General features: G+C 39.3%; 1 protein-coding gene and 1 long non-coding RNA gene across 2 annotated transcripts; one reads left to right on the top strand and one right to left on the bottom strand.

Annotated features, from left to right (window-relative positions):
- Window positions 1-3,334: 3,334 nt before the first annotated feature.
- Window positions 3,335-5,895, bottom strand: LOC135468792 (uncharacterized). Its single transcript, XR_010444257.1, has 3 exons — window positions 5,800-5,895; window positions 5,391-5,479; window positions 3,335-5,001 (listed from the first exon to the last, which is right to left on the bottom strand). It is a non-coding gene; the product is annotated as an uncharacterized LOC135468792 (long non-coding RNA).
- A 108-nt stretch (window positions 5,896-6,003) lies between these two features.
- LOC135468346 (uncharacterized) lies at window positions 6,004-22,284 on the top strand. The gene is made up of 13 exons (XM_064746545.1): window positions 6,004-6,118; window positions 8,435-8,730; window positions 10,396-10,492; window positions 10,782-12,449; window positions 13,039-13,154; window positions 13,595-13,679; window positions 14,566-14,651; window positions 15,067-15,129; window positions 15,519-15,610; window positions 15,974-16,047; window positions 17,313-17,544; window positions 17,740-17,842; window positions 20,240-22,284. The coding sequence occupies exons 2-13, from the start codon at window positions 8,555-8,557 to the stop codon at window positions 20,442-20,444; spliced, it is 2,997 nt and encodes a 998-aa protein (XP_064602615.1). The 5' UTR covers window positions 6,004-6,118; window positions 8,435-8,554; the 3' UTR covers window positions 20,445-22,284.
- Window positions 22,285-23,418: the final 1,134 nt, after the last annotated feature.

Genomic DNA, 23,418 nt, shown 5'->3' with positions numbered 1-23,418 from the left:
TTTTGCTATATAAACTAAAGACATGCACCGAGTTAAAAATAACGAGGAGAATTGGCTCCCCTGGGTAGTATCAATATGTGAGAGGGGGCCTCCGTGGCTCAGTTGGTTAGCGCGTTAGCGCAGCTTAACGACCCAGGAGTCTCTTATTAATCCGGTTGCTGTGAGTTCAAGTCCAGCTCATGCTGGCTTCCTCTCCGGCCGTACGTGGGAAGGTCTAACAGCAACCTGCGGATGGTCGTGGGTTTCTCCCGGGCTTTGCCCACCATAATGCTGGCCGCCGTCGTTTAAGTGAAATATTCTTGAGTACGGCGTAAAACACCAATCAAATGAAATAAATGAATAATATGTGAAATGTTGGGCCTTGACCTATGGAGTGCCTGGGCTAATAAGGAGTAGAGGTCTGCTTTATATCAGATAATTGTCTCATTGCACTAACACTGACAAGGTACGGTGAAAATTAAATGCTTTTCAGTTTTATTGGTTAAAACATTGAATGCCCCGTGTATGTGAAATGACGAAAACATGTTGACAACAGTAGGCCTACACCACTTCGAACAACACTGCCATGCTTACAGGGGTTGTTAATTAAAACGTGTCTTGTAAGATGGAAACCTTTTGATTGATTAATGATATAATGATATAAAAATGAGATACTTACGCACTTTGGAAATGGACAATACGTACCGAATACTCTGTTCTCATATGTGAGAATGGGTTCCTAATGTCTCTTCATCCGCCTTTTTATGGTACGTTTTAAGTTACTTAAAATGCTCACGTCATTTTCTTCAAATATTTTCTTCAGCGGTATGTCAAGAGTTTATTTTAACTGTTTATACAGCATACGCCAAAATTTGAATTTTTCATGAGTAAGAAATAGATCAGTTCGTGCAATTAAGTAAAGGGTTCGAGTTCGTTTGCGTAACCTTATAATACAAAGATCTTAAACGAAGATGATTGGACTTTCAAAGAGAACATCTGTGGTTCATTTGTATGACCTATCCTAGCAAAACTTAACATCGTTATCAAGTGTATATAATACCGACCGCATGTACTTATTTGATTGTTTCTTAAGAATTCTGCTCTTAATTTATGTGTGGGTTTAGGGAACCGGAATGGTGGAAGAGAAACACTGTCTTTCGTCAGGTAATAACACAAAATTCATAACACAAAAGAAGATTTAAAAGACGCAGTCAAAACAGCGAGAGGTGGATTAGACCTTTAGATTGGTAGGCCAGGACATTGAGCCTTCACGATATCTGAGGGCAGAGCTAAATTTCGGTGGACAAGATGTTTTGCACGGATCATTTTCTGTTCTACATCATATTCATGTTCAGATACATTGGATTACAAGTGCCTCCAATGATTGGGCTCGTTTTTGGCCGGCATCAACGCATCGAATATCGTGTCTTGCAATCTATTTTCTCTTCTGTAACACACACCAATGTTTAGACAACTTTGGGTTTATCAAGCACTTCCAATGACTATAGATTACAGAAGGTAGTGCTATTTTATTCTTTTTTTATGTTTTTTCTTTCTTTTTTTTAGGTGTGTGTGAGGGCGGAGATTGGGGACGCATTTCAGTAAAGAGTGAATGAGTGAGTGAATGCTTAAGGGTTAACGTCATACTTAACAATTTTCCAGTCACATGAGCTCTTCGAGTGCACGTAATGTGCCTCCTCGTTACGGGACGGATTCCCACCGCTCTTTTATCTAATGCTGCTTCACTGAGACGACTTACCGCAGGCAAGTAAGACGCCCGCCCAAGACATTATACTGATCACGCTCAACCAGTCGTTAAGCCGGGCCAGTTAGTACCGAGGGTGTCCACTGTTAGTACTACGAAAAGCGGTACATCTCCTACACATAGATATCACCAAATTGTTAACGGTGGCCTGTAGAGTGTTGTCCCATTCCTTCTGGAGTGCCACGGTCGTGCTCTGGAACTGCCGGACGTGCTCTGGAGCTGGGAGACTTTATCGCACTCAGTGCTTCAGAATGTACCAGAGGTGTTCGATAGGCGAAATGGTGGCCACTTGAGGACAAGGGTATCCTAGATCGGCATCCAGGAACTCCCCGCAGATCCTGGCGATGTGAAGGCGACCATTGTCTTGCAGGAATATAAGCGTCATGTCCGACATTCACATACCATTCGTATTCCGCAATGGTCGTTCCAAGTCGATAATCGCAAGATCCATTTCCAAAATAACGTTTAATACTAGCTCCCAAAGACTAAGGTATGTAAGAAATTATACAAATAGGAAATAAAGCCGATAACACACAAGAGAGAAGCGGTCATCAGTTTTCAATGATGCCGGGCAGAGAGTGGATATTCCAGGCATGAATTCCATATCAAAGTTGTCCATGAATGAGTTCCCGGTCAAGTAACAATTAAACAAGGTATCTCAGTCGCGCTTTGATTGCAACTGTTCATAAAGGCATCATGCAGGTGCTGGAGGAGCACAAAATCGCACAACAATCTGCCTCAAGATTTCATCTCTGTACCATTACCCATTCAAGTTGTCATCGATTAAATGGAAAGGATATGCCTACCCACACCATGACATTAGCACCACTGCTTGTGCCATCCTTCGCAGGACATTGGCATCAGCATAACGCTCCCTAACGCGGCGCCATACACGTGCGGAGTCAATAGAGCTATACGGCTGGCATCGAGACTCGCGGGCTGCCATGAAGTCGAGGCCCCGGTGTCGTCGTCGGGCTCGGAGGCCAACCTCAGGCGTTTTGGACTGCCTGAGCTGAAATCCACTTGCTGTACTGCGCAACAGTTTCATCAGCAGCTCATGTCGCTGCTCGGAGCCGATCTCGGAAGCGCTGGAGCCGCATGTAGCAATCCTGAGCGGGCGTGGTCACACATGGTCGTCGGCCATGGGCGGTTGACAGCGGCACCAGTCCCTCAAAAAGCTACTGGTGGTGGAATGACCCACATTCAAGGCTGGTGAGGCTGATTGATCACCATGCAGTCATTGTCATTCTTCATTTCGCTCAACATGAATAACTCAAACTGTGAGTAAGCTCATTTGTCATTTGAAACTGGGCCACTTGATTTGAGGAAAACTAATCCGTCAGTACACAAGTAAATAACTTTGGGCGGAATGTGTCATAAGGTCATTTTAACATAGCATTTTTGGTAGTCGGGGTCAACGTATACTTTTCAGTGCGGTGTTGAACTGACGAAATTGCTGTATCTGATGCGTCAGCGTGGAAGGTTACTGTTCCTTTGGAGGAAGGATATGCCACATGAGGAGCTTTTGTGATCTATACAAAATCTCTGGCACTTCGCATGCTTAATAATAACATTCGGCTTAGCCCGGGGTTATTGAGGCCATAGGCCTATATTCATCGTTTTGAGCAAGATGGATATATGAACAGTTGTAATCCAATCGCAAATACATACATGTATACTGATTAACAAACAACTTATCAACTAGCATGGTACATGATTTATATACAGATTATTAATCTGTCCATAAAACAAAACCATATGTCTTTCCGTCATCAATTGAAAACTGTGGACTACTTCTGTTTGCACAAATCCATTCTATTTCCTTACTTTTATATTTTCTTAATTCATTGGTGGTTTGGTATACTGAATGTGGTTTTGCGGTTATCATATTTTTATTTCACAACTGGTCCCACCACAATTCTCCTGATTGTGTGACTGAATTTTAATTTTCTTTTTTCAAATTGAGAAATTGAAAGTTCGAAATTTACAGACACATACATGAGTTAAGTTCTACCTGACAATATGGCTGAACAACTAGGTTTTGGTTTCAAACCACTGGCTAGCTTAGCCTCAATGACTCAACAATAAATCACAACTCAATCAGATTCCATTCCAAGAATCCAAAGAAAATTGTTAATGCTAAAATGAAGGACCATTATTCATCAGATCAAATATCAATAATACTCTGCTGGAAAATAGTTTGCTTTTTTTCATTGAAGTTTTTCATGGGAGTAAAATTCATACAGAATATCAGATCCTACAGTAATCTAACAGGACACAGTGAATATCCATAGTTTCAAATTCTTTCACATTTGTGGAAGGTCCTTTCCACAAATGCATCCATAGCTCTACACTGGCATACAGTTTATTTACTGGCCACAATAAGGTCAAACAAGGTCATCATAAAATTCACTTTTCACATGCATTTTACTTGGCTGGAATAATTCCAAAAAATTATTGTTTTCCTGTACTGTATTTATTTCAACTTAGTCAGCATATTTTCAGGGCATCCCTCTGCCTACAATGAAAAATAAGTAAATTTTCTTTGAAGCCCAAACCATCAAACACAAATGATTGTCACTGTCAAAAGAGTAAGGTTATTAAATTGCTTTCACTGTTACCCAAAGTGAAAAAATACAGAAATGGACTTTCATCTGACATATATGTCATGTTATTGTTTTCTTTCCCTTTAAAGGGCTTTCAAATTAACAGAGAAAATTTTGAAACATTATTTGTCATGATAACCAAGGATCACACTTATTTGCTAAAGATATGCACTATTAAAAAACATTTTTGAACTGGACCTGTACGGAAGGAAAACCAGGCACGTGGTCATACCAGAATTCATTTATATACACTATCAACACACAGCTAAAACAAAAAAATCAGACTTCAACAGATTCATTCTGTAGCAATAAAAGTGTTCCGCTAAATATTGTCCACACTTTCATAAAATGTACTCCCTCATCCCTTTCACAAAATGGGCTCTCACATGAATGAGTGCCAGGTTTTAAAATGGCGGGGTTAGCCAGACAAATGGTAATGTATATTATCTTGGCCTGATATGCACATCTCCAGGAGTCCATGGCAGTCTTCCAGTCATAACATGACATGTCAGGCAGATCACACTCCTCGTTGTGAAGGCTTTTGTAAATCAATAATAAATTTTCCTCTGGCTTCTCAGTCTTTACTAGCTTGGGTAGCCAACCGGTCAGACATATTCTGTTTGTGATAATATTTGGCTGCCACAAATGTACCTGTAAGAAAAATATACACATGTACTGGAACTTAAAAATGGTCTTATTTAACAATCCTTTCAAGTCCACACAATATGCAAAATATCTTATATATATCTAACATTCAAATTTCAGTTTTCAGTGCAAGTTTTTGGAAATAAAGTATCCATTACTAAAACCTGCTGACCTCAATATCATATATCTCACAAGCTTAATTGCCCTACCTCTTTCCTGAATAGATGTGCAGTGTCAGGTCTGTTTTCACAGCCTCTCAGATTCACATTAGATCAGCTAGGGCTTACAACAGATACATGTATGAGATGATAAAAGTGTTACATAATGCAGCTAGTCTTTGCCTGCTGATAAAATTAGATGCTTTTTTTTCCCTTCAGTTTATCTGAAAATATTACCTGCTTTATAAAGTACAATTATACCAAGGACATATACAAGGGGTTTTCGAGCACGTTCTGAGAACATGTTTCCATGCAGTGTGCAGTACCTGCAATGAAACGAGAGCATGGTGTCATACAGAATGAAACACATAGGGCGGAACAAAAGTTAAGTATCGGCACGGTATATTATATGTTTTCTTCTTTATAACTTAAAAGTTTTCTTTTAATTTTTTTTTCTCTCTCTTTTTTAAACAGAAACTAATATATGAGTTGAGACTTTCATGATCATATATGTTGACATTGAGTGCACGAACAAATTTGGTTTGAGGGTGACGCCGTCAGTGTCTTTACACATCCAACACCGTCCAGATTTTCGTGCCACAGATGAACTCGGGAGTAATGAACAGTGAAACTTTAAAATACCAACACAAAACGCCAGGCACGATGAATCTTATCCTCCAAGATGCTTGACCGGGAACCCAACTTCAGAACGAAAGTACCAACAGCAGTAGCGGGGAGAAATCTTCTCCTGTGGAGGCGCGAAAGTTTGCAACCAATGAAAATTGCCTTTTCAGCGAAAGGCGACCAATCAAAGATATAGTTAGTTTTCCTTTAAACCTGTACCGCCACAGTAAAATGGATTTCTGATGCTGAATCTGCCGTTGTCTGTAAATTCGAGGGCATATTATGACATAAAGCGGACGATAATGGACCGTGGAAGGTTAATGATGTGACTATAAGTCAGTGTAAGTATGATACTCTTCGGTGAAGTATCTTCTGTGGCATTAGATCAGCTAATCAGCTGGACAATCAGCTTCCAACAACAACAGCAATGAAGACACGCTCAGCTGGACGACCTCAAAACAGTTGACGTAATAAGTATACATGCATGGTACCTGGGCTAACACTACAATGATCTTTAGCGTATACCATAATGCAACGAGATAGCTGTGTCACTGCCACCACCACCAGCATTGTTAAAATGGTTTAAGGTTATGTTTTTTAATTTAGTGGAAAATTAAGGTGCCAACAACATTTAGGCCTACATATTTCATGACTAGATTTCCTCTCCTCCCGGAAAATCTGAAAACTTATTACACAAGCTAGATTGAAGGTGTACTTCCAGCCCAGTAAAGATGATGGAATGGAAATCTCACATTTTAAACCACTCATTTGAAAACTATTGCTAAGCCCTGTTTATGTGTTGTGGTACTTCAACGATGTTAAAAGCTTACCTCCATATTTTATGTTTGTGACATTCATTCATTCGGTAGACATTTAACAGCTGATAAATGCAAAACTTTTGGGCTAATATAGCCTACCTCTGTCACTGTAATCAACCAGACTGCTTCCTAGTATCGACTCTAATAGTCCTGTCAGCCAGATATATTCTTAAATAGTCACATTTTGGCACAACAAAGTAACATTACTTGGCCGGCATCTTCACCAGGGCATGGCTGCATATTGGCAGTAGTCTTACTACATGTCAACAGAAAAGGTGTATGTGAAAATGTAACAAAGGGCGTTGTAAAGCTGAGGTTGTCATCCTATGTTAATTGTTGACCGCTTCTCTGATTGAGAAAAACTGACATCATTCAACAGCAGGAACCTCAGCTTTACTGCTACTTGTGAGACAAGGAGGGAGATCATTCGGTTTGCAGAATTAAGCTGTAGCAGTGCTTTTTTAGCCACTTCCCTGGCCCACTAAATAACCATTAAAGGCTGAGCAGAGATAAAACAACAGTTGGTGCTGTGCCTGCCCTAAAGTTTATGGAAATATATGCCCACTTCCCGGCTAAGTCTGACTTTTGATGTACCCGCTTCCCAGGCCATTGTGCTGGGAGTAGCATGGACACAGAAGGATTGGAGGCTGGCCAAATGTCCTGCAACAAGGTAAATGTCAAAATGTTAAATAAGGAGGGAGATCATTGAGCTCACTGTAATATTAGTTTTGTGGGTTTCTCAGGATAGGATTTGCAGGTAGTTAAGGGTAAACAGTGGGAGTCTAGAGGATGAGCTGCACAGAAGGTCCAAATCACAGAACACTTTGTTTTCTTGTGTGACATTACTGTGCTTTATACATACTTCAAACATGTTTTATGAGCATACATACACCGATAATTGTGATCTAATGAAGGAAAGAACAAATGAGTTCAACAAATGAATGACTGTCTTGCTACAGATGGGCAGGAGTTTTACGAGTTCCCCATTGCGAAAAGGCATGTCAACAGAACACTTGATTTGCATGGACGACAGTTGTGCCTTGATCATTACCTTTTTTGAGGCATATATACCATCACATTCCAACAAAAACTCATAGGGTACTTTATACACACATACAGAAGAATGTTTTATCTTCAGATATCAATTCAGAACTGGCAAGTATAGTGTACAATGATAGGGCTTCCTACATTTCATGGAGGAAGCACATACAGGTTCGTGAAATTGATATGCCAAGGAAGCAGCTGTCCTGGGTCTGAATATAAATTGCAGGATTGCAGGATTTAATAGACCCTAATAGTTTCATAGCATTGGAAGAAAGCATTTGCAATGCTTGGCAAAGCTGCCGCAGAGAAAAATATGTTGCAAATGTGATTCATTATTGCACAGTGTCAAGGTAGCTTTACTTGCAGAGAAATCTACTCACAATAATACAGTCTGTCTCTGTAGATGGTAAAGTCAGAGCTTCCCCTGATAGATCACAGAATCATGATCTGGTATTGGTATCCAGAAATTCAGTTTCTTGTGATGCATAAATCTCAAATGCTTTCTTGTAGTCTAGATTTTTGATTTTCTTTTTTAAAAGTCTTGTGCATAAGTGACCAATTGACCAGGTGTATAAAGAATAAGAGACAATATTTGTTCTTTAATTAGTTGAGTAGGTGATAAATACTGTGACAATATTGTTGAAATATTAATGATGTTATGAAGTTACAAATTGACCAGGTGTATAAAGAAAAAGAGACAATTTTTGTTCTTTAATTAGTTGAGTGGATGATAAATACTGTGACAGTATTGTTGAAATATTAATGATGTTATGAATTTTTTTCTTTCATAAACAGATCAAGTTGAGCTGATTCTGAAAGGATTGAGCAGAGCTGTGTGAATCACATTAGGCATTTGAGAGATGAGAACAGAGCTAGTGTATGTCAAAAACATAAGGTAGTGTGACAAATTGTACAATGGGAAGAAAAGGACGAGTCTTAAAAACATATGGCCGTCATCGCCAGCGTGTCGTCACCGCAGAAGAGGACTGGTCTGCTAAACGGAACCACTGTAATGTCTTCAGCGTCAGTGGCTCTTCTGATCATATCTTCTCCAGCTCAGGAAGCCTATCAAAACTCAGCCTGAGTGACAGGTCAGTTTATCTTTCCTTCCCAGACTGTGGGGTACATAGGATGCAGATAATTGTCTTTTAATAACTCTGTGGCTGCTGCCCAAACTATTGTTAATGTTCAGATTCATCAAAACTTAAGTCTTTCTCTGTTTTATTGACAGTTATCTTGTTTAATGTAGGGACCATGCAACAACCACGATTCATTGACTCCTCATTTAAGCTAAAAGAAGAAACCAGAATTGCCTGTGACTTGGACTAAGTGCTGTTTGGTCCCATCACAATATTGTGATCTTAGGCTGCTAGTAGTTAAAGGGACATACCGCTGAAAAACAAATTCAGAATTTGGTTTGGTTCAGCTGAATACACAAATGAGTTGCATTTGACTCCTAACTAAACCTGCTGGGCCTATGTTTTGGAAAATGTGTCAACAGAATTATAAGGGAAATTTGTCACTGGTCTAATCTGTCGGCCTGACTAGATAATATGCAAATGATGCAGCACAAAGACTCCCACAATGCAGCATAGAATTATAAGTCTAGTAAACCAATTGCTATCTTTCTTTCTATCAATAATGTATTATAAAGTATTTGTAATTCCCAATGGTCGGTACGGCCGTGTAATTACAACACAATACCATGTCAGACATCTGAAGTTCACTGAACATTTCCTCTGTCCACACATTCTAGAGGAGCTAACCCAGTCCAAAAAAAAGTCATCTTTTGCCATGTTTCAAAATATAGCGACTTGATTGAGTTTATTGTGGAAAGAAAACCTCAGGTAAAATTGAACATTTGATTGTCCACTTAGTCAGATACATGTCAGTATCAATGTTATGTACGTATGTACTGGCACTATACAACATGTTATTTACGTATGTACAGGTACTACACAACATGTTATGTGCATAAGTACAGGTATTATACAATATGTTATGTACATATGTACAGGTACTGTACAACATGTTATGTATGAATGTGCATGTACATGTACAACGTGTTATTTACATATGTACAGGTACTATACACCATGTTATGTATGTATGTATGTGTGTATAGGTACTATACAACGTGTTATGGACGTATGTACAGGTACTATACAACATGTTATGTACGTATGTACTGGTACTATACAACATGTTAGTTACGTATGTACTGGCACTATACAACAGTTTATGTACGTATGTACTGGTACTGTACAACATGTAATTTATGTACGTACTGGTACTATACAACATGTTCTTTACGTATGTGCTGGCACTATACAACATGTTTTTTATGTATGTACAGGTACTATGCAACATGTTATTTACATATGTACAGGTACTATACAACGTGTTATGTACGTATGTACAGGTACTATACAACATGTTATGTATGAATGTGCATGTACATGTACAACGTGTTATTTACATATGTACAGGTACTATACACCATGTTATGTATGTATGTATGTGTGTATAGGTACTATACAACATGTTATGTACGTATGTACAGATACAGTACAACATGTTATGTGTGTATGTACTGGTACTATACAACATGTTAGTTACGTATATACTGGCACTATGCAACACGTTATTTACATATGTACAGGTACTGTACAACATGTTATGTATGTATGTACAGGTGCTATACAACATGTTATTTACGTATGTACAGGTGCTATACAACATGTATTTTTGTCTAGCTCTTCTTTTGATGGAACACATACTTCTAAGAAGAAGAATGGGAAGGAAAATAAGACCACCAGATCAAAGCAATTGTCCAGTAAAGCAACCCAACAGGTGACTTTTCCTCCATTGTAATATGCATCAAAATCATAAGCGTACACAGTTTCTAGTTCCGAGAGATGAAAGCTTTTGATGGCAAGCCACTGTTCATAAGTCTAGTAGTACCATGTTGGTAAAATATTGTGATGTCAGATTTTTAAAAAATCAATCTCTTGTGTAAACTGTAAATTAAGCTTTGTTTGCTCCATGAGGAGCTGAATACTTATTACATATGAAGAGGCCCAGCGGAGGAGCAAAATGTCCAATTTCGTTGAGATTTATTCCTAATTTGTATTTTGCACAGAATTCCAGCTCAGAAAAGAAGAGCACTAACATGAGGAAAGAGCGTAACTGTAAACGCCAGGCTCTGAAGGAAATAAGAAATGGACTGCTGATAGAAAATAGTGTTGATGTGCAGAGGAAGAAAACTAGGAGAAATGTAAGGGCAGTAAAATCTTTCAAGACAATAAATTCATTGACCGAAAATAGCCAGAATAATATGAGCAAATTACTTCTGCAAGAAACAGACACAAGATGCAAGAAACCAAAGGAGTCAATGAATTTTAGTGAATTTGAAGATTACAGTCTTATCCTCTCAGATTCTTTGGTAGTTGACAAGAACATTAGTATAGATGTACAAAATGAGTTGAAAAGAGCTCACAGTACACCAGCAACTCAAGGTAGATGTCAAAAGAAATCCAGGAGTGGTGTATCTATTGGCACTAGCACTCCATTCTGTTGCAGTGCTAAGGAAGGTGCGTGTATAAGGGGCTTGTCAGGCGATGAGCTGTCTCACATTGAAAGCTCTAAAAATACATCAGAATTTGACAATGTGTTTGGAATAAGTAAAGCTGACGATATGAACAATATTGAAGACAATGAAATCCGCAGTAAGCTTTCATTGTGCTCAGCCAGTTTACAGCAGCTGTGCCAGTCACATTCCATGAGCAACGTCTCGAGTCCGCAGCATGAATCAAGGGTTAGTAACCTGTCAGTAAGCAAACCCTACAGTAGATGTACGAGGTCTCAATCATTATCCTCGCACTCAGGCAGGAAGGCTGGCATCCACCCCTGCTCAGTGCCATTAAGCCCCCTAAAGCAGTCCATGTTACATCTGAAGAATTATGTAGTCTCTGCTGAGTTGGTGGAAGACAAGATAGATGTTGGCAGGAAGGTGTCTTTGCTGTCTATGAACACTTTTGATAACTCTGATAGTCTGTTTGATGATATGCACAAGTCTTTGAGGACTTCACACAGGGGAGTTTTCGCCCAGTCAGATAACTTTGATAGCTCTATATGTGCATCAGGAGGAGAGGAGGATGAATTTGAGATAGTGAGCAGTGACGATAGTGACAGTTCCACACAGGAAGAGGATGACCCTGACTTCTCAGTGTACACAGAGGTATCATCTGAGGACGAGGATCAGCTCAGTTACATAGCTGAGGGGCTGGAGGATCTATCCATGGAACATAACACAGCTGATGGGGAACACATGGAGACCAACAACCAAAAGGCCAGAAATTCTCCTTGTCACATGGAGGACGTTAGAGTAGATAGAGACAACAGCAATGAGGACAATGACAAAGGTGATGAAGACAATAATCCTGATGATGAAGACGGAGTGGTGCACCCTGATCATGGCAGTTACTCAGAAGCTGGCGAAGGTTACGACAATGGTCTAAATTTCAGCAACTCCTGTTATTCCCTGACAGGTTTTGGAAAGAGCCATGACTGGACAACAGACCTTAGTGATGATCTGAGTGAGGCCAGTCGGGAGAGCGAGGAGGCTGATGTTTACAGGACAGCAGGGTCAGAGGTCAGTCGGATGCTCTCTCGTGAGGAAGGGGACCTTACAGCATCCTTCCATACTCCAGACAAGTCAATAGCCTCCATCCCACACTTGTCCAAGAGGCGCTCCAACACACGATTAGCCCAGATGGACCCACAGTGTGATTTTCAGAAATCCTTCTCAGTAAGTTCAGCATTCGAGTGTATGTTTTTATTGCTTTTGATTTTTAGTGTGAAAATGCCAAAGATCTCTTTAAATTGTACATATACATAAATTTATAGTTTGACACGATTAATGATACTATTCAAATTTAATGATACTTCCACACTAGAGCATTTTTCACTACATTATTATTGAATTTGTCATTGTATTACAGTTTCACTAAAGGTTTGTTTTCATGTAATGATGGAAATATATATTACATGAATATGTTTACTACATGTAGTTCTCTCGGGGCCTCCGTGGCTCAGTCGGTTAGCGCGCTAGCGCAGCGTAATGACCCAGGAGCCTCTCACCAATGCGGTCGCTGTGAGTTCAAGTCCAGCTCATGCTGGCTTCCTCTCCGGCCGTAAGTGGGAAGGTCTGACAGCAACCTGCGGATGATCGTGGGTTTTCCCGGGCTGTGCCCGGTTTCCACCCACCATAATGCTGGCTGTCGTCGTATAAGTGAAATATTCTTGAGTACGGCGTAAAACACCGATCAAATAAATAAATAAATACATGTAGTTCTCAAGGCCATTTATGTATAATTTCTCAAATGTATTTTGTGCAGGAAATGCTCACCCCAAGAAAGAATGATTGTCAGAAATTGCTGTGTCCCAGGTCAAAGGTTCTTCTGCAGTGTGGACAGGATGATGTCATTCCTTTCTCAGCATACTTCACAGAAACGTAAGCAACTAGCTTGCCCGTTCAGTATCTCCATCGACTGATGTTGTTACTTTGTCTCCTTGTGTAATTTCAGACCATTACAAACGTGGAAACCAAGATGCCGTAATCTGGCTGCCTAGTTTGTCCCCAACCTCCAGATGTAATGTCTTTAGTGCAGAGCGACTATAAATCTGGCCCTCTGGAAACATATTGATACATTTTTCAGACTGAATTGGTTTCTGTATATGAATTAAATTATCTTTAGTGCAGGTTTCCATATGACCAAAGTAATTTCATGTAGGTTCTTCTCTGGAGTTGTAATTTTTTAATTAAATGTATTCATAAATTCCAATGAAAAAAAGCTGCTTTTGTGGTTGAAAAGGTTGAAGGTTTACAGTATAAGAAGTATATGCACAGGAGAACAGTGAGTGAGGTGTTAACTACTTGGCTGTGTGTTGCAGGGTGATGGAGAGTTGTGTGAAGATCGGGGAAGGGGTGTATGGAGAAGTGTTTAGAGCTTTAACACCAGAACCTGTGGCATTTAAGGTTTGTAAAGTCATTTGATTAACACATTTTCCACATAGCCCTGGGCTCTTTTATTTATTTGATTGGTGTTTTACGCTGTGCTCAAGAATATTCCACTTATATGACGGTGTCCAGCATTATGGTGGGATGAAACTTGCTCTGTTTAACACTAAAACCTGTGGCATTTGAGTTTGTAAATTCATTTAATTAACACAATATCAGTATAGTCCTGTGCTGTGTTTTGCAAAGTTTACTAAATTTTCAAAATCAATGTCTGGAACGTAGCATGATTACCATTAGCAGTTGTAACCTTATCAGTGTATTTAAGTGTGGTATTCTGCACTGTGACATTCAAGAAGAAAAAAAAGCTGCTTCCTTTGGATTTGATCAGATGTGCATCTACATGCAATGACAAGGCAAAGTCTGATCAAATGTGCGTCCACATGCAATGACAAGGCATAGTCTGATCAAAGGTGGGTCTACACGCAATGACAAGACATAGTCTGATCAAAGGTGTGTCTACACGCAATGTCAAGGCATAGCCTGATCAAATGTGCGTCTATGCGCAATGACAAAGCATAGTCTGATCAAAGGTGCGTCTACACGCAATGACAAGGCATAGTCTGATCAAATGTGCGTCTACACGCAATGACAAGCCATAGTCTGATCAAATGTGCGTCAACACGCAATGACAAGGCATAGTCTGATCAAAGGTGTGTCTACATGCAATGTCAAGGCATAGCCTGATCAAATGTGCGTCTATACGCAATGACAAAGCATAGTCTGATCAAATGTGCGTCTACACGCAATGACAAGGCATAGTCTGATCAAATGTGCGTCAACACGCAATGACAAGGCATACTCCGTTTAAATAAACATTTGAATATTTAATTGTGTTGTTTTCAAGGTGATCCCGATCGAGGGAGACTTTTCAGTAAACGATGAGGCTCAGAAGACATTTGAGGAAATCTTACCAGAAATTGTTATTTCCAGGTGAGTGCATAGCCCATCCTTGATGTTATGTGAATTTATGGTATAGCCTTGTGATGATGCAAAATTAAATAATATTGTGAACACCCTTATCTTAATACACTTGAACTGATAGGACTAGCACTGGGCCCAGTCGAACTGCATGTACATGTATATGTTTGACATCCCTGAACTGTGCACCTGACAGGGAGTCAGTAAAATTTATTATGTAGTGGTGAAAAAATTGCTGAAATCTTGAACATTGTTCAGATTTATTCAGTGTTGTGTGTTATCAAATTAATATAATTAAAAAATCTTTGATGTGTACCTTTATTTTATTGGCATACTGAAATATTATATTCTTCAGAAGGGAATAAAATCTACTTGATGATTATTTGTTTTTTTTCTTATAAATATCTTTTCCATGTTTTATTTCCAGAGAGCTGAGTGCTTTAAGAGACGACGCATTAAATCAAACTGACAACTTTGTTACAGTCCAGAGGTAAATGAAACAAGAAATAGCATTGCTGTCAGATTTAGTTTACTACTTTGACTCCTTATTGCTTAAATGCTAGAAATCTCAACGCATAGAGAAAAATGTACATGTACTTTCTGATGGTCTATGAAATTGCGTTTCTGTGTTGACGTGTATTCTTGTTTCTTTTGATAACGCAGAAGTATCATTTTTATTTACCCAAGTAAGTACATGTAATTTAAAAAATATGTTGCTAGACTAAATATGCCTTGATGTTTGCAGTGTTACATCTGACATTAGATTGTCAGGTTGACCTAATCCTAATCCCTAATCCTTACTATTTGCCAAGGATTACCCCACATTACATGTATATGTGTGTATAAGGTGATATGTGTTGAGTGTTGGCGCTGTTACAGAGTGTCCTGTGTCCAGGGAAAATACCCAGAACTGCTGTTACAGCTGTGGGATGAGTACAACAACAACAAGGAGTCAGAGAATGAACGGCCAGGTGAGTTTGAAAGGTAATATTATAAATGACCTAGAATTTCTTCCTTTACTAAATTCCACTTTTTGCCTGGTTCTGACAAGTCTATTGATCTTAGAAAGGTGTTTTGAGGTTTGTTTTGAAGGCAAGATACCACTGGAAAAACCAAAGTGTACTGTCTGTTTTAGGTCAGCAGTACAACTTGATCAGCATTCTTTTTAGTATCTAATTACATGGGATTTTTTTTTTCTTCATTTATGTCTTTTGGACTGGTTGTTGCTAACCCAACAGCTGAACCTTAGATTCCAAATCGTTCGTCTTGTTCCCTGCTGACTCTTCATTATTGTTCAAGTACTAAGGGTACATGTAGTTCCATTTCTTTTGCAGATATGTTCGAGGAGTCACAGCTGTTCATTGTTTTTGAGTTTGCCGATGGCGGATGTGATTTAGAATCATTTAAGGTAAGTGAGCTAAGAGTATGTGAACACTTCATTCATGTGTAAAAGTGTGAACTAGGATCATAGTTTTATCCTTACTGTAATCATTTATTTATAGATTGTTATGTCTATAAGATCCTATATCACTTAATAGCCTTTGAAACAATCACAGATATTGTAATATTATTTATAGAAAGGTGAAATGTCAGGATTTATTTCACTCATAAAAGTGACATCTCACTGTCATGTAAGTCGTCATGCTATGTACACAATGTCTGTGAAGGCCTACGGCTAAAAACGTTGCATAAATTTTTCCAAATACACAGAAACATGATATTGTCAAAATATAATAGAATATTGCACAGTGAAGGTTGAATGTCATATCTCGTGAAAGGTGGAAATGATAACCCACTTGACGCTTTATTTATGTAAGACCTAGCCTGAAATAGATTGAATTCATCATATATGTATATTTACTGTAAAAAATAAATAATCAGGTGGCATGAAAAACAGATTTATTTCATTTATAACAGGAATAGGATGTTCAAGTTGGCGTTTTAATTATGTTACGATGTACATATATTATTAACTCATTCATTCTTGTTATAATACTATTTGTATGCATATTTCTATCACACTTAAAGACCTCCACTTCAGTAATTACATATGTTCCATGTGAAAAGGTTGACCCGTGCAGTAAACACAAGGCATAGTGTAGTCAGTACACTGCCAGCTGGAGCTGCCATGCATATAAGTCTTCTATGGACATCAAAGATATATGCACTGTGCGTGGCCTCAGACCCTCATTAATTTTCCGTAAGCAACAGTGTTAACGTAGCTCAGTCCCAAACATTGTGTGGCCAATAAACTTTGGCGCATACCTGGCCCAGCCTTTGAAAAAGGAGCCATAAAAATCTTGACAAAGTTTTACCCTCAAAATCTGAACCTTTCTATGCGTGCAGCCGGGAGGGGTGCCTAGCAGCTCGCAGCCTCATCACTCGCAGCCTCATCACCACCTGTCTCCTTCTGTCCTCTCGCCCAAAATTATAAACTTTAATCATTAAAGCTCATACCTGCCTAAAGCTTAGACAATTTTCATCATTTGATACTGAGCATGTACCTGTGCACCAAAAATGGTAAGCTGGCAGCGCAAAAGACTTTACACCCTAAAATACACAGAATTACAGTCATCCCTCCCTGAGAAACAGAAGTGCTAATGGCATCCTGATTTCACATTGTGGAAATCTCCTGCTGACTGCTGCGTTTGTCGTTTGTTTGTCTGTCCACAGTTTAAGAACATCCTTGAGGTGAGAAGTGTGATCCAGCAGGTGGCTTACTCGTTAGCAGTGGCTGAGATGGAGCTAGAATTTGAGCACAGAGATCTCCACTGGGGGAATGTCCTAGTTAGGAGAACGACGGAGAAGACGTTAGATTACAGTTTAGAGAACAGTGTACACAGTGTGACTACTCATGGGATTCATGTCACCATCATCGACTTCACACTTTCACGCCTCACCAAGGGTATGCACTGTAGTTTGTCAGTTAGTAAGCACTAAAACGAAACTCAGCTTTTCATTAGTAAGCTGTCATATTTTTGTTCAGTGAACTTGTTTTGTTCAGTTAACTCTGTGGAGGTATGGACCAATCAGAAAACTATGATTTGAATGAAGCATGCTCAAAATGGGGCAACTTTCAGTGTGCATGTTGTTATTTCAGATGGCTGCACCGTGTTTTGTGACCTGTCCAAAGATGAGACATTGTTTGAAGGCCGAGGCGACTATCAGTTTGACATCTATCGATTGATGAAGGATAGCAATGGGTAAGCAAGAGAGCATCTGTTTGAAGCATTGTTTCATCAAAGGCATAAAATAAGTTACCTCTGATGTTTACTGAGGTAAAGGTATGTTGTAATCCTGTGTAATGCATCTGTGACAGTGTCGCAGTAGGCAGCAGTTGGGACACACTCACAGTTAACCCATATCCGCCCAAGTACGGCGTACGCCGTACGTGTTTTGAAAGCTGAATATGCCCAGATACGGGGTATTCCGTATCATCATTTAGGTCACGCTTTTCTTGGCTTGGGGAATCCCCGTAGCATTGATGTGACATCAGATCTGCTTCAGTGGGCTTCCGTTGTAGTTGCAGTCTTGTGTTTTGCGATTTTGAAGAAATTTACATCGATTGTTCAGTAAAATTAGTGGACAGTGCAGGCGGGGCGTGGCAGGTTTTGTTTACACACGTGTTTACCCTGTGCGGACTGAGCATCTCGCGCTGTTGGAGGTGATTTTTGTGTGTAAAAATGGCAGAAGACACGGATTCTTCGGATGATAACATTCCTCTCGGCATTGTTCGTGGCATTCAAAGGAAAAACGAGAGATTTGCCCAAGCTATCAACAGTGGAGGAGATATATCGCAGCTCTTTAGTGATGATTCTGAAAGTGAAATTGAGTTTGATTCTGATGTGTCAGACGTCTATGTGCCGCATAGTTTTGGTGACAACGGAGATGTCAACACCAGTAGACCTAGGCCTAGATCAACTACTAGCAATGGTAATGTTGCTAATGGTAGTGATAATGACAGTGACACTGACATTGGCGATGTAGATCTACATGATAATTCAGTCAGAGTTCGTTCTCTTGGCATACCGGTACAGCCGATAAACTAATCAAAGAATAATATAATTGATCACTCAATACATCAATCCATGAGTGTGAATGAAATCCTGGGTTCAAAAGTTACTTTATTTGATATGAGCTGTGGCCCCATCTGCATAGAATAACATCTTGGTATTTTCAAATGTGTCCAATTACATGTCATACAATGTTTGCAAAAATTGATTTGAGCCATGATATTTGATGAGAATATCCCCAAAATAAATCAATTTACCTGGACAGAGTGATTGATAGTCTGTAATTTTATTTTATTGTGTTTATGGACATGTTACATGGTTACTGTACATTGAAATGGAGCTGTAACACTTCTGGATATTCTAACTTGTGTAGTGACGTTATATTTCAAAACAACACACCTGTAATTAATTCTCACCTGTTACCTTATACTGTAGCTAAGTAAGTTGTGATGTCTGTCTCTGTGTACTATGCCAATACCTCTACAATATCCAGGAAAGAAATCATTTTATAGCTTTATTTCTGATTTTATGGGTGCAGATAAACCTACAACTCCACTGTTGTGATAAATTTACCCCCACTATTCTTAGTTTTCACAGGTACGGTAACCATGGCAACAGCAAAAATGTTATGTAATAAATCATTCCATGTTGTAGGACAGTTATTAGGCTTTCTAACAGTATATAACTTGACGTAGTTCCTTTCAAACAAAAATGTGTAGAATCTACATTTTCTGTTCACTGTGCAGAAAACAATAGTTATTTTTCTATAGGACTGGGCAGATTCAGCTTTATTTACTAAAAATGGCTTGGGCGGATATGGGTTAAGATCATTTAAATTAAAAGAATATTTCAATGTGCTCTCTGTCCCTCACATATTGTCAGGATAAGCTACAGATCTTTCACACCATAGAGTTATAAACAGAGCACAATTTTTTCACTGATCATTTGTTGAGACCACTGTGGGTTTTTGAACCAGCAACCTCAGTCAGACACCTAATGACCAGTAACACATATCTGACTACTACAAAGGGAGATATCTGACCAAAAGACTTTACATCAAACATGCATTACCCCTGTGAAGCTTCCTTTGCTGATCATATCAGATTGGTAGATAAATTAAGAAAATGTTTTACATTACACTATTATCATTATTAGGGCTGCTTCCTCTCCGGCCATACGTGGGGAGGTCTGTCAGCAACCTGCACATGGTCATGGGTTTCTCTGTGGCTCTGCCTGGTTTCCTCTCTCTGTATTGCCGGGCGCTGCCATATAAGTCAAATATTTTTAAGTAGGGTGTAAAACATGAATCAAATAAGTAAATAACATAATTAGAGATTGCACTTTCTGGATACATCCTGTTGATCAAGTGGTCTGGCTGTCAGATTGACTTGGTGATTCTGAGGTCGTTGTTTTGAAACCCTTAGTGATATCAGACAGTATTCAGCACTACAATCTCTACTATATTCAGAAAGTGTCATCCCTAATATAAAGGAGTCTGGACAATACTCATTGTCATTTTCATTTCATCAGTTCTCTTTTTGTTTCTTTATGAATTAGTAAATGAGTGATTACTATTGTTCATTTCAGGAATTCCTGGGAAACTTTTTGCCCGTACACAAACATTTTGTGGTTACACTACTTGCTAGACAAGCTCACAAATCAGAAGACCTGCACTGTTCGCAGCAAAGCTCACAAAAACATTCAGAAAAATCTGAAGGAAACCAAGAAGATTTTGTTGGACTACCAAAGTGCTCATGATTTAGTGATAACCAATGGTTTATTTGATTCTTGAGTGCTTGGAACCATGAAAAAACCATCAGCTGGAAATGTTTAATGCGTGCCAAGGAGTACCATATTTGATGGGTCTATGGCCAAGTGGTTTGTAAAGTAACGGTCGTGTTAAGGACCACTTGAATATGTACAATACAGGCTGTTTGTAGTCACAGCTGGAACTGCTGCATCAGGGGCGGATTCCACCAAGCCACATATGACAGCACCTAAATGAGTATTATGTAAATGTTGAATTCTGGATTTTATGTGAGGTTAGGTGGTAAAATTCTGAACATGTCACAGGCAAAGGCAGGTATGTCACAATTTCACCGCCAGATACACAAAAAGGTAAGCTATACGTGGTGAAATTTTCAATCCTTACATAAATTTGTAATAGCTTTGTGGCAGTGGCAACAAACCAAGAAACTTAAGTGATGGTTTGCTTTAATGATAGGTACAGGGGCCGGGTTCATGAAGCGTACTTAGTGATTAGTATCCCTTGGATAAGTGCACTCCATATCCCTACAACATACATTGCCATGGTAGTTAAGGGCTTACTTAACCATGTGCGCTTCATGACAAGCTTCATGATAGGTTTAAGAAGGAAAGTGGAAATTATGATCTCACATGTTGAATGAATGAATGCTTGGGGTTTAACATGATCTCACATGCCGATGGCAATGCTTTATAGGTTTAATAGCAAATGTACATATATTCGTGTTGAAGGTGGAATTCTGGCTGTCTGAAATGACGTATTTCACTGATAAAGCATGATACAATAATACATGGTCAGGAATCGTGCACTTGAAATTGTATGGAAATAGATTGATAGCAATCTGGTGGAAATTCAGTATGTTAGGAGAGTGTGTGCTACAACAGTGTTGTTATTTAATGGTCCCCTATTGTTAGTGTAGTCAGCTGTCACACAAGTTGTCCAGAATTTTTTTGAAAACAGCTGATTGTATTGAATTGACACTTAGCAGATTGTTTCATCACAGTTCACAGATCAAGTTCAAGTTTCGGGGCCCTACACCTAATTTGGACAAAATGATGTCAGCTTTTGTCCAAATTTGGACTTTCAACAGTTTTCCAAACTTCTGTTCAAAGTGATTCATTAGTGCATACCAGTATCAGGTTTGGTTTTAACTAATTTGTTTGTTTCTGCTCTGCTGTGAATTTTCACATAGCTGTTATTACCAACAGGGTACATGGGTTACTTTTGCAATACTTTCAGAATGCTTGTTCTTCATGAGTGTGTATGATGCAGCAGTGTTCAGATATATCACATCAAACATTTTCATTGTTTATCTGTATGTTGGGGAGTGGAGGTACAACACTGTTGTGATACATCAGACATTTTCATTCTTGTTTATGTGTTGGAGAGTGTCTGGCATGATAAGTGTCCAAGATATATCATAGGCTTATTGTGATTACATGGATTGTTTATGTGAATTAATGCCATGCATGTGTCATCCTGTAATGTCATGTGTCATCCTGTAATGTCATGTGTCTTCCTGTAATGTCATGTGTCTTCCTGTAATGTCATGTCTTCCTGTAATGTCATGTGTCATCCTGTAATGTCATGTGTCATCCTGTAGTGTCATGTGTCATCCTGTAGTGTCATGTGTCATCCTGTAGTGTCATGTGTCTTCCTGTAGTGTCATGTGTCTTCCTGTAGTGTCATGTGTCTTCCTGTAGTGTCATGTGTCTTCCTGTAGTGTCATGTGTCTTCCTGTAGTGTCATGTGTCTTCCTGTAGTGTCATGTGTCATCCTGTAGTGTCATGTGTCTTCCTGTAGTGTCATTTGTCATCCTCTAAAGAATCTGGCCAATTTCTGGTAAACACATGTATGCTAGATAAATCCTGTAACTAAATGAATCAGACGACTTTGACATTTTTTTGTTGCCTTTGACAGGCAAAAGGCATAAGAAAGAGGCATAAGAAAATGCTGCTGCCTAGCAAACCATATAGAACCCTGTAATGGGTGGAGTCTCCACCTGGGCCCTGATTAGTGATACCAGAACCTCTGTTTCTGCTGGTTGGTTGTGGTTTATGTGATCAGTGAGGGAGTTGTGGCTAAGTTTCCTCCACTCATAACTCCTGTTTCTGCTCGTGTGGCTATGGACATGTCAGGAAGTCTGTCTAGCACTAGTTGAAGGATGGAGGTTTCTCCTGAGCTGTGTCTAGTTTCCTCCACTCATAACTCCTGTTTCTGCTCGTGTGGCTATGGACATGTCAGGAAGTCTGTCTAGCACCAGTTGAAGGATGGAGGTTTCTCCTGAGCTGTGTCTTAGTTTCCTCCACATAACCCCTGTTTCTGCTCGTGTGGCTATGGACATGTCAGGAAGTCTGTCTAGCACCAGTTGAAGGATGGAGGTTTCTCCTGAGCTGCGTCTAGTTTCGGCCACATAACTCCTGTTTCTGCTCATGTGGCTATGGTTTCCTGGCTGAACAATGTCATTTAAGTGAAATAATCTTTGAAAGCACACGGAAACAAGTCAAATGGAACAGATAAAAAAACATCTATGTATTGGACAAAAACAAGCCCACCCTATCAGTAATCTATAGCAACAGTTTCAGCCAAACATATCCACGGTCAGTTCTCTCTTCCTCTGAAGAGCACTGTTCCAGTGGAATAACTAAAGTGTGCCGATTTAATTTAATCACTAAAACATTAGATTATCATGTCACAGTTAACACAATCATATGTGTTGCATCAACAGCAAACCAGACTTTGCACATCGCTGTTTCTGAAACGAATCAAGTCATATTCAGCATCGTCCGGAAAAACATGAGCTCATAGAAAACGACATGTTTTAATAATGAATTGTGATCGATCATCTCTTGTGGAAAAAATGGTGGTAACATTTTTGTAACAGCAGCAAGGGTGGACAGCAAGAGTCCACCCTTGCAACGGCGACTCAGGATTAAAAAATAATGGTTTGCAAAGTTTGGATGTGCCCGAGTGGAAGTGTTTATGTTTGTGTCAATTTTGA

The sequence above is a fragment of the Liolophura sinensis genome, chromosome 6 (assembly GCF_032854445.1).
Source record: "Liolophura sinensis isolate JHLJ2023 chromosome 6, CUHK_Ljap_v2, whole genome shotgun sequence".
Lineage (NCBI taxonomy): Eukaryota > Metazoa > Mollusca > Polyplacophora > Chitonida > Chitonidae > Liolophura > Liolophura sinensis.
Note: the sequence above shows the minus strand (reverse complement) of the source record. Positions and strands in the feature narration are given on the sequence as shown.